This window comes from Saccopteryx bilineata, chromosome 1 (genome assembly GCF_036850765.1).
Source record: "Saccopteryx bilineata isolate mSacBil1 chromosome 1, mSacBil1_pri_phased_curated, whole genome shotgun sequence".
Lineage (NCBI taxonomy): Eukaryota > Metazoa > Chordata > Mammalia > Chiroptera > Emballonuridae > Saccopteryx > Saccopteryx bilineata.
Window position 1 is genome coordinate 8,889,199 of NC_089490.1, and position 17,368 is coordinate 8,906,566.

Here is a 17,368-nt window from a genome sequence, read left to right on the forward strand (position 1 = left end):
TCTGCCTGGATAGTAAGAGGCTCAAAGAGCTGGCAACTCCCCACTCTATTTCTACTCAGCACAAGGCTCTGGGTAAGGATCAGTCAGTCAGAGCTGCTAGCATAATCAGGCTAGGCTTCCACCCACTCAAAGACCTCTGGCTCTTCCACTCTGTCCGGTAACATGGGCGGGCACCCACTCCTGGGGCGCTTGGAGGAAACTCTCATTCACTATCTGTGCATGCAGACCAGCATATCAGGCCGGCAGTCTCACACTCTGAGTGAAACTCCCACCCGCATGGAAAAGTTGCAGCGTTGGAATTGACTCTCGCTCCGTCCCCGTGTGCGGCTTTTGCAAGGTGCTGGGGCAGCCCAAGATCCCAATTTTAGCCCATACAAAGGCCCCTGACTCTGCCCCTCTGTGAAATAACATGGGCGCACACTGCCGAGGCACTCAGAGGAATGTCTCGCTCACTATCTGCGCGCGCAGACCAGGATATCAGGCCAGCCGCCTCACCCTTTGAGTGAGACCCCTGCCTGCACAGAAAAGTTCCAGCATTGGAATTAGTTCTCACTCCGTCCCTTTGTGCGGCTTTCCCAGGGTGCTGGGGCGGTCTGGAGATTCTGCTTTCGGCCCATACAAAGGCCTCTGACTCTGCCTCTGTGTGGGATAACACAGGCGCTCACTCCCGGGGCTTTGGAAGGAATCTCTCGCCCACTATCTGCGCGCGGCGACCAGGGGGTCAGGGATAATGGCTGCCCCACTTATCTTTTTTTGTCTGGGTTTGGCACGAGTGTTAGCTTGTATTGCCCGGATTGCCATAGGAACAGTTTTTCCTTGGCCTGGATCTCTGTGCCACAGCCTGGTTCGGCCGTTTGTGCTGCAGCCTGGATCTGTTCACCCCCTTCGCCCCCCTTAGTTTTTATGTTCTCAGTTCCCAGTGAAAGCTGCCCTGTTTAGGTTAGTGAGGAAGGCAGAGCATTTCTTACTCCCTATTTCCTTAGGGGTTTGGTTATATATTTAGCCAATTTTTCTCTCGACCATACCTTCAGGTGTATTGCGAAACATCTAGAGGCTCCAAGGATAGGTTTTTCTGTTTCTGGTTGAAGATTTTGTTGAGTTTTGGGGGAGATTTGTTGGTATCGCTTCCTAACCCGCCATTACTCTGACGTCATCTCTAGGGTGACTCACTGTAATATTTTTTAAAAAACAATTATTTTATAAATTAAACAGCAAAATAAATATTTTTTACATTTCTATATTATTTTACTAATTTAACAACCTTTTCCTCCATTTTATTTACTGTAAAATACCAGTGGTCAATAGTGACCTCTGAGCCGCTGTGTTTGGGTAGGAATTTGTGATTTGGGGTGTGTGTGTGTGTGTCTGTGTGTTCATTTGAAATTAACCTAATTTTATATTTGAATTTATCAGCACATTTTAATTCTATTTGAAGTTGTTTGCCATGAAATTGACAATTTCTTTTCTTTTTTTTTCAGAGGAATTTAAGGGACAATCAGGTAAAATTACGGATATACTTTTACATTTAATTCACTTGAAAACATCTGCATTATTTCTCTCTTTGACATTTCCCAGCTTTTATCCAAGTTCCTTCCATTGGTCTGTCTTCCTCCTCGACATCTGCTGTCCCTCCCACATGATTCTGAGACAGCACCTCTTTCCTTTGGGTCTGTTGATCTCTGTATCATTGTCTTTTATCCTTTCCTACATCTCTTTCTCATTTTACCCAGCTATTTCCCTGTAAACTTTGGTTGCAGCAATCAAGCAGAGAATTGTCACGGTTTCATGCAGAATTTGGTGAGAAAAAAGGTTTCAAACTGACAGATACACAGTGTTTAATATATATAGATATATCATCGATATACACATACAGATATTAGTTTACATATTAGTTTATATAGATATCTGTGTGTATGTGTGTATTTTTGGAAAATGCCAAACTTAGGACATTATTCAAATTTTCTAAATTTCAGTGTCCATTCCTATGCAATGGATACCTCTCCAAACCCTTCAGAGAACAGTTTTTGAAATCATCATTCGGTGTCTCTGTCCATTGTCTTCTCACAGCCTGTGTCATGATAAATACCTGACATCATTCTCTGGTCAGATGTAACAGAGTGGGGCATCCCTTTTCCACTGTCCTTGATCATATGACCCAGTGTTTGAAGCTTTTAAGTATTTTACCCAATTTTTTGAACCTTTTAAAATGTCCAAACATGGCAATTTCTTATTCTTTCTCATTATTGATGACACAGTTTACATATACCAAACAGCACTTAACAATAAGCAATTTTCTAAAGGATGTAATACCTTAAGATGAGGTCAAAAGTAATAAATATCTGATCTCTACATAACTAGTGAAGAACACAGAAAACAATATTCACCATGATATATCTCACAAAAAAGAACCTTAATCATACAAACCTTAACAGTATATTTGTCTAATGACAATTTAAATTATATTTTTGTTTTATAAGGAATGGTCTTTAGACATATATCCCTCTAATGCAGCGGTCCCCAACCCCCGGGCGGCGGACCGTTACGAGTTCGTGGGTCTTTTGGTACCGGTCCACAGAGAAAGAATAAATAACATATTATTTCCGTTTTATTTATATTTAAGTCTGAAATATTCCAGATTCCCTCTGTTACATCCATTTAAGACTTACTCTTGACACTTGTCTTACTCACGTGATACATTTATCCTTCCCACCTTAAAGGCTGGTCAGTGAAAATATTTTCTAACATTAAAATGGTACGTGGCCCAAAAAAGGTTGGGGACCACCGCTCTAATGCACAGAGCAGGTGTCATATGACTAGTGCAACATAAACAGGTTGGGACAGATGGTGTCTCTACGGTACACATCCCATCACTGCTGAAGTAACTTTCCTGCCAGTGAATACATTTGTTTTTCTGCTGATAATGGCGATAGTCCAGTGACAGGAACACTTGGTATTGCACAAGTCAGAATTTTAGTCCACATTCATCACTTTCTTTCCTGACTTAGTTTCCTGTGCACAGGGGACAGGGGAGGGAGAACAGCACTGACTCTGATGGGTGAGGTTTCCCTTGGATCCTCAGGGTTCCTGCTTTCACAGACATGGTCCCCGTGTGCTCCAGAGTGAACTAGGAAAGGGGCCCATTTCTGTTCTTCTTCCTTTCTGATATTCTGTTTTTACTTGGAATGAATGCTTTTTCATTTCTTCTTTTCTTTTCAGCCGAGGAAAGTGCACAGGAAAAAAGTAAGTACCGATGATCTACTGCCCTGTCCTCCCTCACCTGTCCCTCATCCCCTGTCCTCTCTCTCAGGGACCAGCTACCTGTGTCTCAGTTCTTGATCCTCCCATTCTGATAACCACTTCAGTTGCTCCTCAATTTCTCCAATTATTACCTCTGTCTTTGCCTTTTTAAAATTAACGAAACAAAGCCTTTTGGTCAAATGAATATTATCACTAACTTATTTGCAAGTTTTGGTACTTTTAAAGTTTCTGAGTGTAAGTTTCCTCAAGGACAGCTCAGGTCTTTTGACCCTAAACTTCCTTTCTTCTTTCTCTTCATCTGAATCACTCAGCTACATTCAGACATGACTTAAAACAAAAACTCAGATACAATAACGTTGCGAATTAATCGAGGGCCACTAACATTGTGAATGGATGCACATTAGAACCCACTCCTGTGTTTATCTGGAAGAGCAGTTTCTCAGTAACTCTTGTGTATTAGTTTTAGCAGCTTTGTACAGTGAAGGAACTACAAATAGAAATGAATGCATACATATATAGAAACATAAAAATACTATAGTAAATAGGGCAAATATTTGATCATGGTCCATGTAGAGTGAATAGGAATCATGAATATTTTAATTAAAGAACCTCCAAAACATTTAAAAATATAACACAATTTATTAAATAAAATTCTTCTCTTTTATTTTAAATTGTTTTAAATATTTATTGGGGTAATAGTGGTTAATAAAACTGTGTAGATCTGAGGAGCACAATTCTATCACACATCATGTGTACATGGCAGTGTGTTCACCACCCAGTCATGTATCTTTTTTTTTTTTTTTTTTCTGAAGCTAGAAACGGGGAGAGACAGTCAGACAGACTCCCGCATGCGCCCGACCGGGATCCACCCGGCACGCCCACCAGGGGCAACGCTCTGCCCACCAGGGGGCGATGCTCTGCCCCTCTGGGGGGTCGCTCTGCCGCGACCAGAGCCACTCTAGTGCCTGGGGCAGAGGCCAAGGAGCCATCCCCAGCGCCTGGGCCATCTTTGCTCCAATGGAGCCTTGGCTGCGGGAGGGGAAGAGAGAGAAGAGAGGAAGGAGGGGGGTGGGGGTGGAGAAGCAAATGGGCGCTTCTCCTATGTGCCCTGGCTGGGAATCGAACCCGGGTCCCCCGCACGCCAGGCCGACACTCTACCGCTGAGCCAACCGGCCAGGGCCCAGTCATGTATCTTTCTGTCACCTTTTTATATGTTTTAGATATTTATGTCATCACATGTCACATGGTATTTTTATAATTGTAGTGATGATTTCAATAAAATCCAGTTCTAAGGCAATTTCTTTATGTATGGAAAATCTGAGACTTGGCCACCTTGCAGAAACAACATTTGAAGATATAGAACATTTGCTTCCTTTTCCTCACAGTGTGTAAAGAACTTGCTCACTAATGTGAGCCAAGATATTATTTTCTTGATTAGAAGTAAAGTAGCTCAGTAAGGTCCAGTGAGGAACAAAATGTTCGTCAGAGAATCCCACTCCTTTCTCTGTCATGAATTCAACTCCCAGGAGTATTAAGATGGTCTTCACTCAAGAATGAGCAAGAACAGAATCTGCAATACAGTGTGGTTAACAACCAACCTGTGGTTAAAAACATAAAGGATGCAGCACTCATAGCCTGATCCTGTGTCACTGGGAGGAGCTGTGTGTCAGTGCTCCTTCCACAGTGTGGTGGCCACTCTGCACCATGTCACTGTCGCAGCAGTGAGACTCACTTATGTGTTTAAAAGTATCCAATGACCATACAAAGCTAACAAACAGAGTAACAGAAACATGAATATTTCAAATTGACCAAGAATATATTCAGCCTAGCCTGTGGTGGCCCCTGGACAGAGTGTGGACCTAGGACACTGAGGTTGACAGTTTGACCCTGGACTTGCCCGGACACGGCACACAGGGCAGCAACTACAGCTACAGTGAAGCAGCTATGAGTCCACACGCTTCCCTCCCGCCTCTCATCCCTTCTCTATGTAATATTAACAAATAAAAAAGTTTTTTAAAAAAATTTTAATTATACAACAAAATTCATATTTTAATAATTTTTTATTATTTTATTAAAGTAACTCCATTTCCAACTCTTTATTACTGTAGAACATCTGTTGATAGTAGTGAGCTCTGAGCCTGTGTGTAGGTGTGTGATTGTGGTGACATGTGTGATTTGACATGTGTTTGTGTCTTCATCTAAATTAAACCTAATTTTAAATTTTAATTTATCAGTAAATTTCAATGATTTTTTGGTTGTTTCCATAAAATTGACGTTGACCTTTTCTTTTTTGTCTTTTTCAGGACATGTTAGAGAAAAGCTAGGTAAGAGTACTGATGTCCTTAATCCACTTGAAATCACCTGGTTTATTTCTCTCCTTGAAATTTCTGGCCTTTTTACCCAAGTGCCCTCCGTTGGCCTGTCCTCCTCCTAGATGTCTATTGTCCACTCTCCCTGTTCGAGCAGCATTTCTTCCATTTGTAGCTCTAATTCTGTTTCTTACCTTCCATCCTTTCTCATTCCTCCTTTTGTCATTTTACACAACTATTTCCCCGTAGACAATGGCTGCTCTGTCTTGCAGTAAATTGTCACAGTTCTATTAAGACATTGATGAGATGAAGAGTGTTAAGCTCATGGATACATGATTCTTTTTTTATTATTTATTCATTTTTTTATTATACAGAGAGGAGAGGAGAGAGAGACAGAGAGAGACAGAAAGAACAGGGGGGAGGAGCTGGAAGCATAAATTCCCATATATGTGCCTTGACCAGGCAAGCCCAGGGTTTCAAACTGGCAACCTCAGTGTTCCAGATTGAAGCTTTATGCAATGCGATACCACAGGTCAGGCTGATTCTTAAAATATACATGTATTATAGGTTTCTATTAGTGAGCATATATATAAATGATTATGTGTGTATTTCCAGAAAATATTCAAACTTACCATTTATATGAGGTATTCCCTGTTTAACGTCCGATTATTACACTATTAGTACTTCCCAAACCCTTTGAGAAAAAAATGACTCCAAGCTATCAGCATCCATTGTCTCTCTTCATTGTTTCCCCAAAGCCTGTGTCATGATAAATACCTTCTATCATTCACTGGTCAGATGTGACAGAGTGGGGCGTCCTTCTTCCATTGTTCTTGATCATATGACCCAGGTGTTCCAAGGTCTCTAAATAATCTACATAATTTTTTCTGTATTTTAATTATATCCAATCATGCCCTTTCTTGGGGGGGGGGGGTTAGACAATTAAATTTAACAGGTAGACATTGGTCAACTAGAGTGCGTATATTTAGAGAAACCTCTCCAAGTCATTTGAACCGTGCCCGTTTTTTATTCTTCAGCTTTATTGTTGAAAGCAGCATCAAATGACAACTGCACTTTACATTAAGCAACTTACAGAACAATAAAGTGTCTTAAGGCACATGGAAAAGTGATACATCTCTGATCTGCACCTTTTATGTGAAGAATATGAGAAAATAATTGATCATGATGTTTCAAAAAAAAGTAAATTTATTCATTCAAAACTTAAAGTAGTTTTTTCTAATCCCAGTGATAATCATATTTTTTCCTTACGAATGGTCTTTAGGGAATTTACAGTGTGTCCATAAAGTCATGGTGCACTTTTGACCGGTCAAAGAAAAGCAATAGAAGACGATAGAAATGTGAAATCTGCACCAAATAAAAACAAAACCCTCCCAGTTTCTGTAGGATGATGTGGCAGCATGTGCGCATGTGCAGATGATGATGTAACACCATGTAAACAGCAGAGCAGCCCACAACCATGTCAGTCGAGATGTGGATGGTACAGAGGAATGTTCAGTGTGTTCTGTGGCTCAATAAATTCGAATCCATGACCAAAGTACAAAGTGAATATCGGTGTGTTTATACGAAACGCCACCACATAGGAATAGCATTACTCGGTGGGACAAGCAGTTGAAGGAAACCAGCAGTTTGGTGGAGAAACCCCATTCTGGTAGGCCATCAGTCAGTGATGAGTCTGTAAAGGCTATGCGGGATAGCTACCTAAGGAGCCCTAAAAAATGTGTGCGTGAGCCCACAGTGAACTGCACTGAATAGGTATGAAACTGGGAGAGTTTTCCTTTTATTTGGTGCAGATTTCACATTCTATCGTCTTTTGTAACTTTCCTGTGACTGGTCAGAAAATGCACCATGACTTTACGGACACACTGTATATCCCTCTATGCACAGAGCAGGAGTCATGTGAGGAGTGCAGCAAAACCTGTTTTGTGGAGATGTGTGTCTCTCCTGTTCACTCCTCATCGCAGGTGAAGTCCATGTTTCCTGTGTGAATACATGTGTTTTTAAAAAACAAACAAAAAGTTGATAGTCCACTGACAGGAACACTTAGTGTTGCACATCCCAGAATTTCTGACCTAACGCCCGCATGGCTTTATTTCCTGATCTGGTGTCTTGTGCACAAGGGAGAGTGGAGGTGACAGTATTACCTCCAATGAGTGACGTGTCCTTTGGAATCTTGTTGTTACTACTTTTGTAAATATGTGTCAATGTGTGCTCCAGAGTGAACTACAAAAGGGATTTGATTTCTCTTCTTCCTTATTCAAGATAATCTGTTTCACTTGGAATGATTTGTTCATTTCTTCCTTTTCCCTTTCTCCTGAGAGTGAACAGGAGACAGGTCAGTACCAGTAACCTCCCTGTCCTTCCCTCACCTGTTCCTTATCCCCTGTCTTCGGTCTCAGTGACCATTTGCCTTTGTCTCAGTGTCTTATTCTTCCAGCTCTGATTCCCTGTGTTCACATGTTGTTCAGTTTCTCACATTAATACCTCCCCAATTGTCTTCTTTTTTTAATTTTAATTTTCTTTATTCATTTTAGAGAGGAGGGGGGAGGAGAGGCGGGGGGAGGAGCAGAAAGCATCAACTCCCATATGTGCCTTGACCAGGCAAGCCCAGGGTTTCGAAACGGCGATCTCAGCATTTCCAGGTCGACACTTTATCCACTGCGCCACCACAGGTCAGGCCCCAATTGTCCTCTTGTTGAAATAAAAAAGATAGAGCCTTTCTATCAAATAAATTTTATCAACAGCATATCTACAAGTGTAGATAGTTTTAAATATTTTGGTTGTAAGTTTTCTCCAAGGACAGCTCAGATCATTTGATTCAGAACCTCCCTCATTATTATTTCTTTCCCTTCATCTGATTTATTTAGTTTCATTTGGGCCTGACTTAAAACAAACACTTAATACAATAATGTTGAGAGTTTTAGTTGGATAAAAACATTGTGAATAGACGCACATAAGAACCTAACCCTGCATTTACTTATACAAGCAGAGACCAAGAATAACTTTACCATGGCCTGTGGTGGCCCCGTGGACAGAACGTGGACCTGGAACACTGAGGTGGCCAGTTTGACCCTGGACTTGCCCGGACACGGCACCCAGGGCAGCAGCTACAGCTACAGTGAAGCAGCTATGAGTCCACACTCTTCACTCCTGCCTTCTATTCTTTTTCTCTATAATATTAAAAAATAAAATATTTTCACAAAAGGATTAGTTCATAATTTTAACAACAAAAACAACATTTTTAAAATTTTATGTTATTTTACTAAATTAACTTTATTTTTCATAATTTTGTGTACTATATAGAACACCTGTGGCCAAAAGTGAGCTCTGATCTCGAGTGCAGGTGTATGTTGGGGTGGGTGTCTGTGATCTGTTGTGTTTGTGGTTCATCTGAAGTGTGATTGGTTAATTTCAAATTAAACTTTATCAGTAAATTTGAATTCTCTTTGTGGTTCTTTTTCAAGAAATTAACATTGATCTTTTCTTTTCTTTCTTTTTCAGAACAAATTCTGAAAAATAAAGGTAAAATTACAGTATATCAAAATGGGTTCCTCTACTGTCCACTTCCCATCACAAGTTAAGTTTCTATCTCATGTGTGAAATACTCTTTATCTGAAAAAGGTGATAGTGCAGTGACAGGGGAATGCTTAGTGTTGCACATTACAAAATGTCTGACCTAACAGCGTCATCATTTTACTTCCTGACTTAGTGTCTGGGGCACAGGGGACAGGGGAGGACACAGCACTGCCTCTGACATGACAGGTCCTCTTGGAACCCGATGGCTCCGACCTTCACAGATCTGAGTCAGTGTGAGCTCCACTGTGATCTAGGAAAGGGGATGCATTGTGTGTTCTTATTTACCCAATATCGTGTCTCCACTTGGAACGAAGGGTTTATTTCTTTCTTTGCCTTTTCAGCCAAGAGTGAACCCAAGAGAGGTAAGTGCCCTTAGCCACGTCCCTGGTCATTCTCTGGTCTGTTCCTTAGTCCCTCGTCTTCTCTCTCAGTGACCACAAATCTTTTGTCTCAGTGTCTTGGCTTTTTAACTCTAATTGGTCTTTTTCATTCTCTTTTCAATTTCTCTCATGATGACCCACCATTTCTCTTCTCACAATCAATGAACAAGGCATTTCAGTCAAATGAATTTTATCACTAAGATATCTAGAATTTAGAAACATTTAAAGTTTTTGAGTGCAAGTTTTCTCCAAGAACAGCTCAGGTCATTTGACTCAGAACCTCCCTCACTGTCATTTCGTACCTTCATCTGATTCACTCAGCTTCATTCAGACATGAGTTAAAACAGACATTCAGGTTCAATATGGCTGAAAATTACTAGGTGGACCAAAATGTTATGAATAGATTCACATAAAAACGAACCCTGTATTTACCTATGCAAGCTGTCTTTCAGTGACTTGTACAGTGAAGGTACTGCAATTAAAATAGAATACATTTATATAAAGAAGCATCAAAAGACTATTTTAAATATGACAAATATATCATAGTGCTTCATATAGAGTGAAAATATAAAATATGATTTTATTTAAAAATATCAAATATTTTAAAAATTCTACAGGATTTTTAAAATATGTTTTACTTCTCATATTTAAAGCATGGTTTTATGTATTTTTATATTTATTGTGGTGACCTTGGTTAATAAATGTATGCAGGTCTCAGGTGCACGATTCTCTCACACCCCATGTGTACGTCGCGGTGTGTTCCCCACCCCGTCATGGATCTCTGTCACCCTTCTATTTATTTTAAAACTCTATGTCCTACATGTAACATAGTATGTGTAACTTGCAGTGATAATTTCAGTGGGATGGATTTTCAAGGTTTTGTATTTATTTATGGAATAGATGAGATGTGTCCATGTTGCAGAAACAACCATTAGCACATTAAGCACTTTGGCTAGCACTCTACATTGCGTAGAAAACCTGTCTCATATGTGAGCTGAGATATTTGTTTCTCAAATAAGGTAAAGGCTCAGTAAGGTCCACTGAGAAACAGAATCTCTGTCAGAGAATCCCAGTCCTTTCTCTGTCCTGAATTCAGCACCTGTAGGAATGAAGATATTCTTCATTCAGGAATGAGTGAAACAGAAACTCAAACACAGTATGACAAAAAATCAACCCATGGACAAGACATGGAGGATGTAGCCCCCAGACCCTTGACCCTGTGCACTGGGAGGAGCTGTGTGTCAGTGCTCCTTCCACAGTGTGGTGGCCACTCTGCACGATTTCGCTGCTACAGCAGTGAACTCTCTGATGTTTTTAAAGCATCCAATGACCATACTAAAGCTCACAAACTTAATAACAGGAACATAAATATTTCAAGTGACCAACAATGTTTTCAACCTAGTCTGTGTTGGCCCCGTTGACAGAGCATGGACCTGGAACACTGAGGTCGCCTGTTGGTCCCTGGACTTGCCCGGACAGGGCACACAGGGCAGCAGCTACAGCTACAGTGAAGCAGCTATGAGTTCAAACGCCTTGATCCAACCTCTCATTTCTTTTCTCAACAATATTAATTAATAAAATCTTCTGAAAAAATACAATTATTTTATAAATTAAAGAGCAAATTCAATATTTTTTAAAATGTTGTATTATTTTACTACATTAACTTTTTTCCAGTGTTTCACTTACTGTACAACACCTGTGGACAATAGTGAGCTCTGATTTATTATGTACACATGTGTTTTGGAGGAACATGAGTGATTCGGCATGTGTTTGTGTGTTCATCTGAAACTATCCTCATTTCAAATTTGGATTTATCAGTAAACTTGAATTCCTCTTGTAATTGTTTCCTGTGAAATTGATGTTGACATTTTCTTTTCTTCTTTTTCAGGAGAATTTGGGACAGAATTTGGTAAAATTACTGATATTCTTGTACTCTTCATCCACTTAAAAACATTTGGTTAATATCTCTCTTTGACGTTTCTGGCTTTTTTATTCAAGCATCTCCTGTTGGCCTGTCCTCACCCTAGATGTCTGATGTCCCCACCCCTGATCTCAGACAGCACTTCTCCCATTCAGGGCTTTGCTGATTCCCGTTTCACCCTGTTCATCCTTCCCCATGCCTTCTTTTATCACTTTACACAGTCATTGCCTTGTGAACTTTGGTGACATCAGTCTTGCAGGAATTCCCACACTTTCATTAAGAATTTGGTCACATGAACTGTTTCAATCTGAAAGATACATGGATTTAGTATTTATATATTTATGTATATGTGTGTGTGTATATATATACCCAGACATATACACACACAGATACACTCACATTGATATATATGTATCTGTGTGTGTGTGTGTGTGTGTGTGTGTGTTAGGAAAATATTTAAACCTAGGACCTCTATCAAATATCACAAATTTGAGTGCGCATTACTATGCCACTGATATTTCTCCAAACCCTTATGAAAAAAGCCTTCGAACTGTCAGCATTCAGTGTCTCTGTCCATTTTCCTTTCACAGCCTGAGTCATGATAAATACCTTGTATCACTCACTGGTCAGATGTGAGAGAGTGGGGTGTCCCTCTTCCACTGTCCTTGATCAAATGACCCAGGTGTTCCAAGCTCTCTAAATATTTTACATAATTATTTCTGGCCCTTAAAAATATGCAACCATGTCTGTCTTTTTTCCTTTGACATTGAGTTGACACTGTTATCAACTGACAAACTGCACTTAAAAATAAACAATTTGCAGAAGGAAGAATTATCTTAAAGTAAGTGGAAAAGCGATTCATTTCTGAACTATACTTTTTATGTGAAGGGTACAAGAAAAATAATTGATTATGATGTTTCAAAAATAATGAAAAGTTAATCATTCACAGCTTAAAATTGTCTTTTTCTAACAATTACAACTCTATATTGTTTCCTTGGTATTGGTCTTTAGGAATCTATTGTTTGTGTAAAGGCAGGTGTTATATGACGAGTGCAACAAACCCCATTTTCTCATGATGGGGCCTCTCCTGTTCACTTCCTCATTGCTGCTTAAGTCCTTGTCTCCTGTGTGAATACGTTTCTTTTTTAATCTGAAAAACGTGAAAATCCCAGGACATGAGAACGCTTAGTATTGCACACCCCAGCGTTTCTAGCATAGCACCGTGATCCTTTATGTCCTGACTTAGTTTCCTGTGCACAGGGACAGGGGAGGGAGAACAGCACTGACTCTGATGGGTGAGGTGTCCTTTGGATCCTCAGGGTTCCTGCTTTCACAGACATGGGTCCCCGTGTGCTCCACAGTGAACTAGGAAAGGGCTCATTTCTTTTCTCCTTCTTACCAGATAGTGTGCTTTCACTTGGAATGATTTCTTTCTTTCTTCCTTTTGTCTTTTACATGAGAGTGACCAGGAGGAAGTTCAGTACCAATAACCAACTCTTCCAATCATTCTCTCATCTGTTCTTTATACTGTTGTTTTCCGTCTCAATGATCATCTACCTTTTCACTCAGTATTTTGACCTCCCAACTCTGATTCTCTATTTCCATATGTTGCTCAGTTTCTTCCACTATTACCTCTCCAACTGAAATAACGAAGACAGAGCCTTTCTGTCTAATGAATTTTATCACTAAGATATCTGCAAGCATAGGTACTTTTAAAGTTTCTGAGTGTAAGTTTTCTCCAAGGTCAGCTCAGGTCATTTGACTCAGAACTTCCCTCACTGTCATTTCTTTCCCTTCATCTGATTCACTCAGCTTCATTTAGACATGAGTTAAAACAGACACTCAGATACAATAAAGTTGAGAATTAATAGATGTACAAAAACATTGTGAATTGACACCCATAAGAACCTAATCCTGTAATAACCTACACAAGTCTATTCAAGCAGTCTTTCAATAACATTGCTACAGTGATAGAAACAAATTTGTACAATGAAGGTACTGCAATAAAAATGGAATACATATATATATTACATATATATATATATGTGCAAATGTCATTTTAAATATGAAAAATATTTCACAGTGGTCCATATAGAGAGAAAAGAAATCAAGAATATTTTTTTAACTATTGAACGAATAATTATAAAAATTCTCCGGAATGCCTAAAATATGCTTCATTTCTGCTACTTAACGGATTGTTTTAATTTTTATTAAATTTATTGGGGTGACATTGAGTAATCGATCTATGTGGATTGCAATGCAACATTCTCTCACACCCCATCTGTAAATGGCAGTGTGCTCACCACCCAGTCACGTATCCTCCTGTCATGCTTTTATTTACTTTAAATATTTATGTCCCAATATGTCATGTGGCATTTTATAATTGTAGTGATGATTTCAGTGAAATGGATCTTCAGGATATATTCCCTATTTATGCAATGGGTGTGAGCTGACCACTTTGCAGAAACAACCATTAGCAGATGTAACGCTTTCTCAGTCACTTCTTTACAATGTGCAGAAAACCTGTCTCGTCCGTGTGAGCTGAGATATTTGTTTCTCAGTTAAGAGAAAGGCTCAGTAACTTCCTGTGAAAAACAAAATCTCGGTCAGAGAATCCTACTCCTCTCTCTCTCTCTTCAATTCTACACCCATAAGTGTCAAGATATTCTTCACTCAGAAATGAGTTATAACAGAAACTCAGACACAGTGTGATTAAAAATCAGTCCGTGAACAAAAACATGGAGGACGCAGCACCCAGACCCCTGACCCCGTGTCACTGGGAGGAGCTGTGTCTCACTGCTCCTTCCACAGTGTGGTGGCCACTCTGCACCATGTCACTGCCGCAGCAGTGAGACTCACTGATGTGTTTAAAAGTATCCAATGACCATACAAAGTTAACAGAGTAACAGAAACATGAATATTTGAAATTGACCAAGAATATATTCAGCCTAGCCTGTGGTGGCCCCTGGTCAGAGTGTGGACCTAGGACACTGAGGTTGTCAGTTTGACCCTGGACTTGCCCGGACACGGCACCCAGGGCAGCAGCTACAGCTACAGTGAAGCAGCTATGAGTCCACACGCTTCCCTCCCGCCTCTCATCCCTTCTCTATGTAATATTAACAAATAAAAAAGTTTTTTAAAAAAATTTTAATTATACAACAAAATTCATATTTTAATAATTTTTTATTATTTTATTAAAGTAACTTCATTTCCAACTCTTTATTACTGTAGAACATCTGTTGATAGTAGTGAGCTCTGAGCCTGTGTGTAGGTGTGTGATTGTGGTGACATGTGTGATTTGACATGTGTTTGTGTCTTCATCTAAATTAAACCTAATTTTAAATTTTAATTTATCAGTAAATTTCAATGATTTTTTGGTTGTTTCCATAAAATTGACGTTGACCTTTTCTTTTTTGTCTTTTTCAGGACATGTTAGAGAAAAGCTAGGTAAGAGTACTGACATTCTTAATCCACTTGAAATCACCTGGTTTATTTCTCTCCTTGAAATTTCTGGCCTTTTTACCCAAGTGCCCTCCGTTGGCCTGTCCTCCTCCTAGATGTCTATTGTCCACTCTCCCTGTTCGAGCAGCATTTCTTCCATTTGTAGCTCTAATTCTGTTTCTTACCTTCCATCCTTTCTCATTCCTCCTTTTGTCATTTTACACAACTATTTCCCCGTAGACAATGGCTGCTCTGTCTTGCAGTAAATTGTCACAGTTCTATTAAGACATTGATGAGATGAAGAGTGTTAAGCTCATGGATACATGATTCTTTTTTTATTATTTATTCATTTTTTTATTATACAGAGAGAGAGGAGAGGAGAGAGAGACAGAGAGAGACAGAAAGAACAGGGGGGAGGAGCTGGAAGCATAAATTCCCATATATGTGCCTTGACCAGGCAAGCCCAGGGTTTCAAACTGGCAACCTCAGTGTTCCAGATTGAAGCTTTATGCAATGCGATACCACAGGTCAGGCTGATTCTTAAAATATACATGTATTATAGGTTTCTATTAGTGAGCATATATATAAATGATTATGTGTGTATTTCCAGAAAATATTCAAACTTACCATTTATATGAGGTATTCCCTGTTTAACGTCCGATTATTACACTATTAGTACTTCCCAAACCCTTTGAGAAAAAAATGACTCCAAGCTATCAGCATCCATTGTCTCTCCTCATTGTTTCCCCAAAGCCTGTGTCATGATAAATACCTTCTATCATTCACTGGTCAGATGTGACAGAGTGGGGCGTCCTTCTTCCATTGTTCTTGATCATATGACCCAGGTGTTCCAAGGTCTCTAAATAATCTACATAATTTTTTCTGTATTTTAATTATATCCAATCATGCCCTTTCTTGGGGGGGGGGTTAGACAATTAAATTTAACAGGTAGACATTGGTCAACTAGAGTGCGTATATTTAGAGAAACCTCTCCAAGTCATTTGAACCGTGCCCGTTTTTTATTCTTCAGCTTTATTGTTGAAAGCAGCATCAAATGACAACTGCACTTTACATTAAGCAACTTACAGAACAATAAAGTGTCTTAAGGCACATGGAAAAGTGATAAATCTCTGATCTGCACCTTTTATGTGAAGAATATGAGAAAATAATTGATCATGATGTTTCAAAAAAAAGTAAATTTATTCATTCAAAACTTAAAATAGTTTTTTCTAATCCCAGTGATAATCATATTTTTTCCTTACGAATGGTCTTTAGGGAATTTACAGTGTGTCCATAAAGTCATGGTGCACTTTTGACCGGTCAAAGAAAAGCAATAGAAGACGATAGAAATGTGAAATCTGCACCAAATAAAAACAAAACCCTTCCAGTTTCTGTAGGATGATGTGGCAGCATGTGCGCATGTGCAGATGATGATGTAACACCATGTAAACAGCAGAGCAGCCCACAACCATGTCAGTCGAGATGTGGATGGTACAGAGGAATGCTCAGTGTGTTCTGTGGCTCAATAAATTCGAATCCATGACCAAAGTACAAAGTGAATATCGGTGTGTTTATACGAAACGCCACCACATAGGAATAGCATTACTCGGTGGGATAAGCAGTTGAAGGAAACCAGCAGTTTGGTGGAGAAACCCCATTCTGGTAGGCCATCAGTCAGTGATGAGTCTGTAAAGGCTATATGGGATAGCTACCTAAGGAGCCCTAAAAAATGTGTGCGTGAGCCCACAGTGAACTGCACTGAATAGGTATGAAACTGGGAGAGTTTTCCTTTTATTTGGTGCAGATTTCACATTCTATCGTCTTTTGTAACTTTCCTGTGACTGGTCAGAAAATGCACCATGACTTTACGGACACACTGTATATCCCTCTATGCACAGAGCAGGAGTCATGTGAGGAGTGCAGCAAAACCTGTTTTGTGGAGATGTGTGTCTCTCCTGTTCACTCCTCATCGCAGGTGAAGTCCATGTTTCCTGTGTGAATACATGTGTTTTTAAAAAACAAACAAAAAGTTGATAGTCCACTGACAGGAACACTTAGTGTTGCACATCCCAGAATTTCTGACCTAACGCCCGCATGGCTTTATTTCCTGATCTGGTGTCTTGTGCACAAGGGAGAGTGGAGGTGACAGTATTACCTCCAATGAGTGACGTGTCCTTTGGAATCTTGTTGTTACTACTTTTGTAAATATGTGTCAATGTGTGCTCCAGAGTGAACTACAAAAGGGATTTGATTTCTCTTCTTCCTTATTCAAGATAATCTGTTTCACTTGGAATGATTTGTTCATTTCTTCCTTTTCCCTTTCTCCTGAGAGTGAACAGGAGACAGGTCAGTACCAATAACCTCCCTGTCCTTCCCTCACCTGTTCCTTATCCCCTGTCTTCGCTCTCAGTGACCATTTGCCTTTGTCTCAGTGTCTTATTCTTCCAGCTCTGATTCCCTGTGTT

At 39.8% G+C, this 17,368-nt stretch overlaps 1 protein-coding gene across 20 annotated transcripts in view; it reads left to right on the top strand.

Annotated features, from left to right (window-relative positions):
* The window catches only part of LOC136322824 (E3 ubiquitin-protein ligase TRIM39-like), a 243,055-nt gene that overhangs the window by 61,111 nt on the left and 164,576 nt on the right, over positions 1–17,368 (top strand). For 13 of the 20 annotated variants that reach the window (XM_066254733.1, XM_066254828.1, XM_066254982.1 and 10 more), the window contains 7 exons: positions 1,477–1,499; positions 3,217–3,240; positions 5,562–5,582; positions 9,087–9,107; positions 9,503–9,523; positions 11,430–11,450; positions 14,889–14,909. The exons of 3 other annotated variants lie outside the window; for them this stretch is intronic. In XM_066254733.1, coding sequence (XP_066110830.1) covers positions 1,477–1,499; positions 3,217–3,240; positions 5,562–5,582; positions 9,087–9,107; positions 9,503–9,523; positions 11,430–11,450; positions 14,889–14,909 — 152 coding nt within the window. The remainder of the gene's footprint in view (positions 1–1,476; positions 1,500–3,216; positions 3,241–5,561; positions 5,583–9,086; positions 9,108–9,502; positions 9,524–11,429; positions 11,451–14,888; positions 14,910–17,368) is intronic. 4 more of the 20 variants (XM_066254920.1, XM_066255636.1, XM_066255499.1 and 1 more) reach the window with 4 other exon arrangements.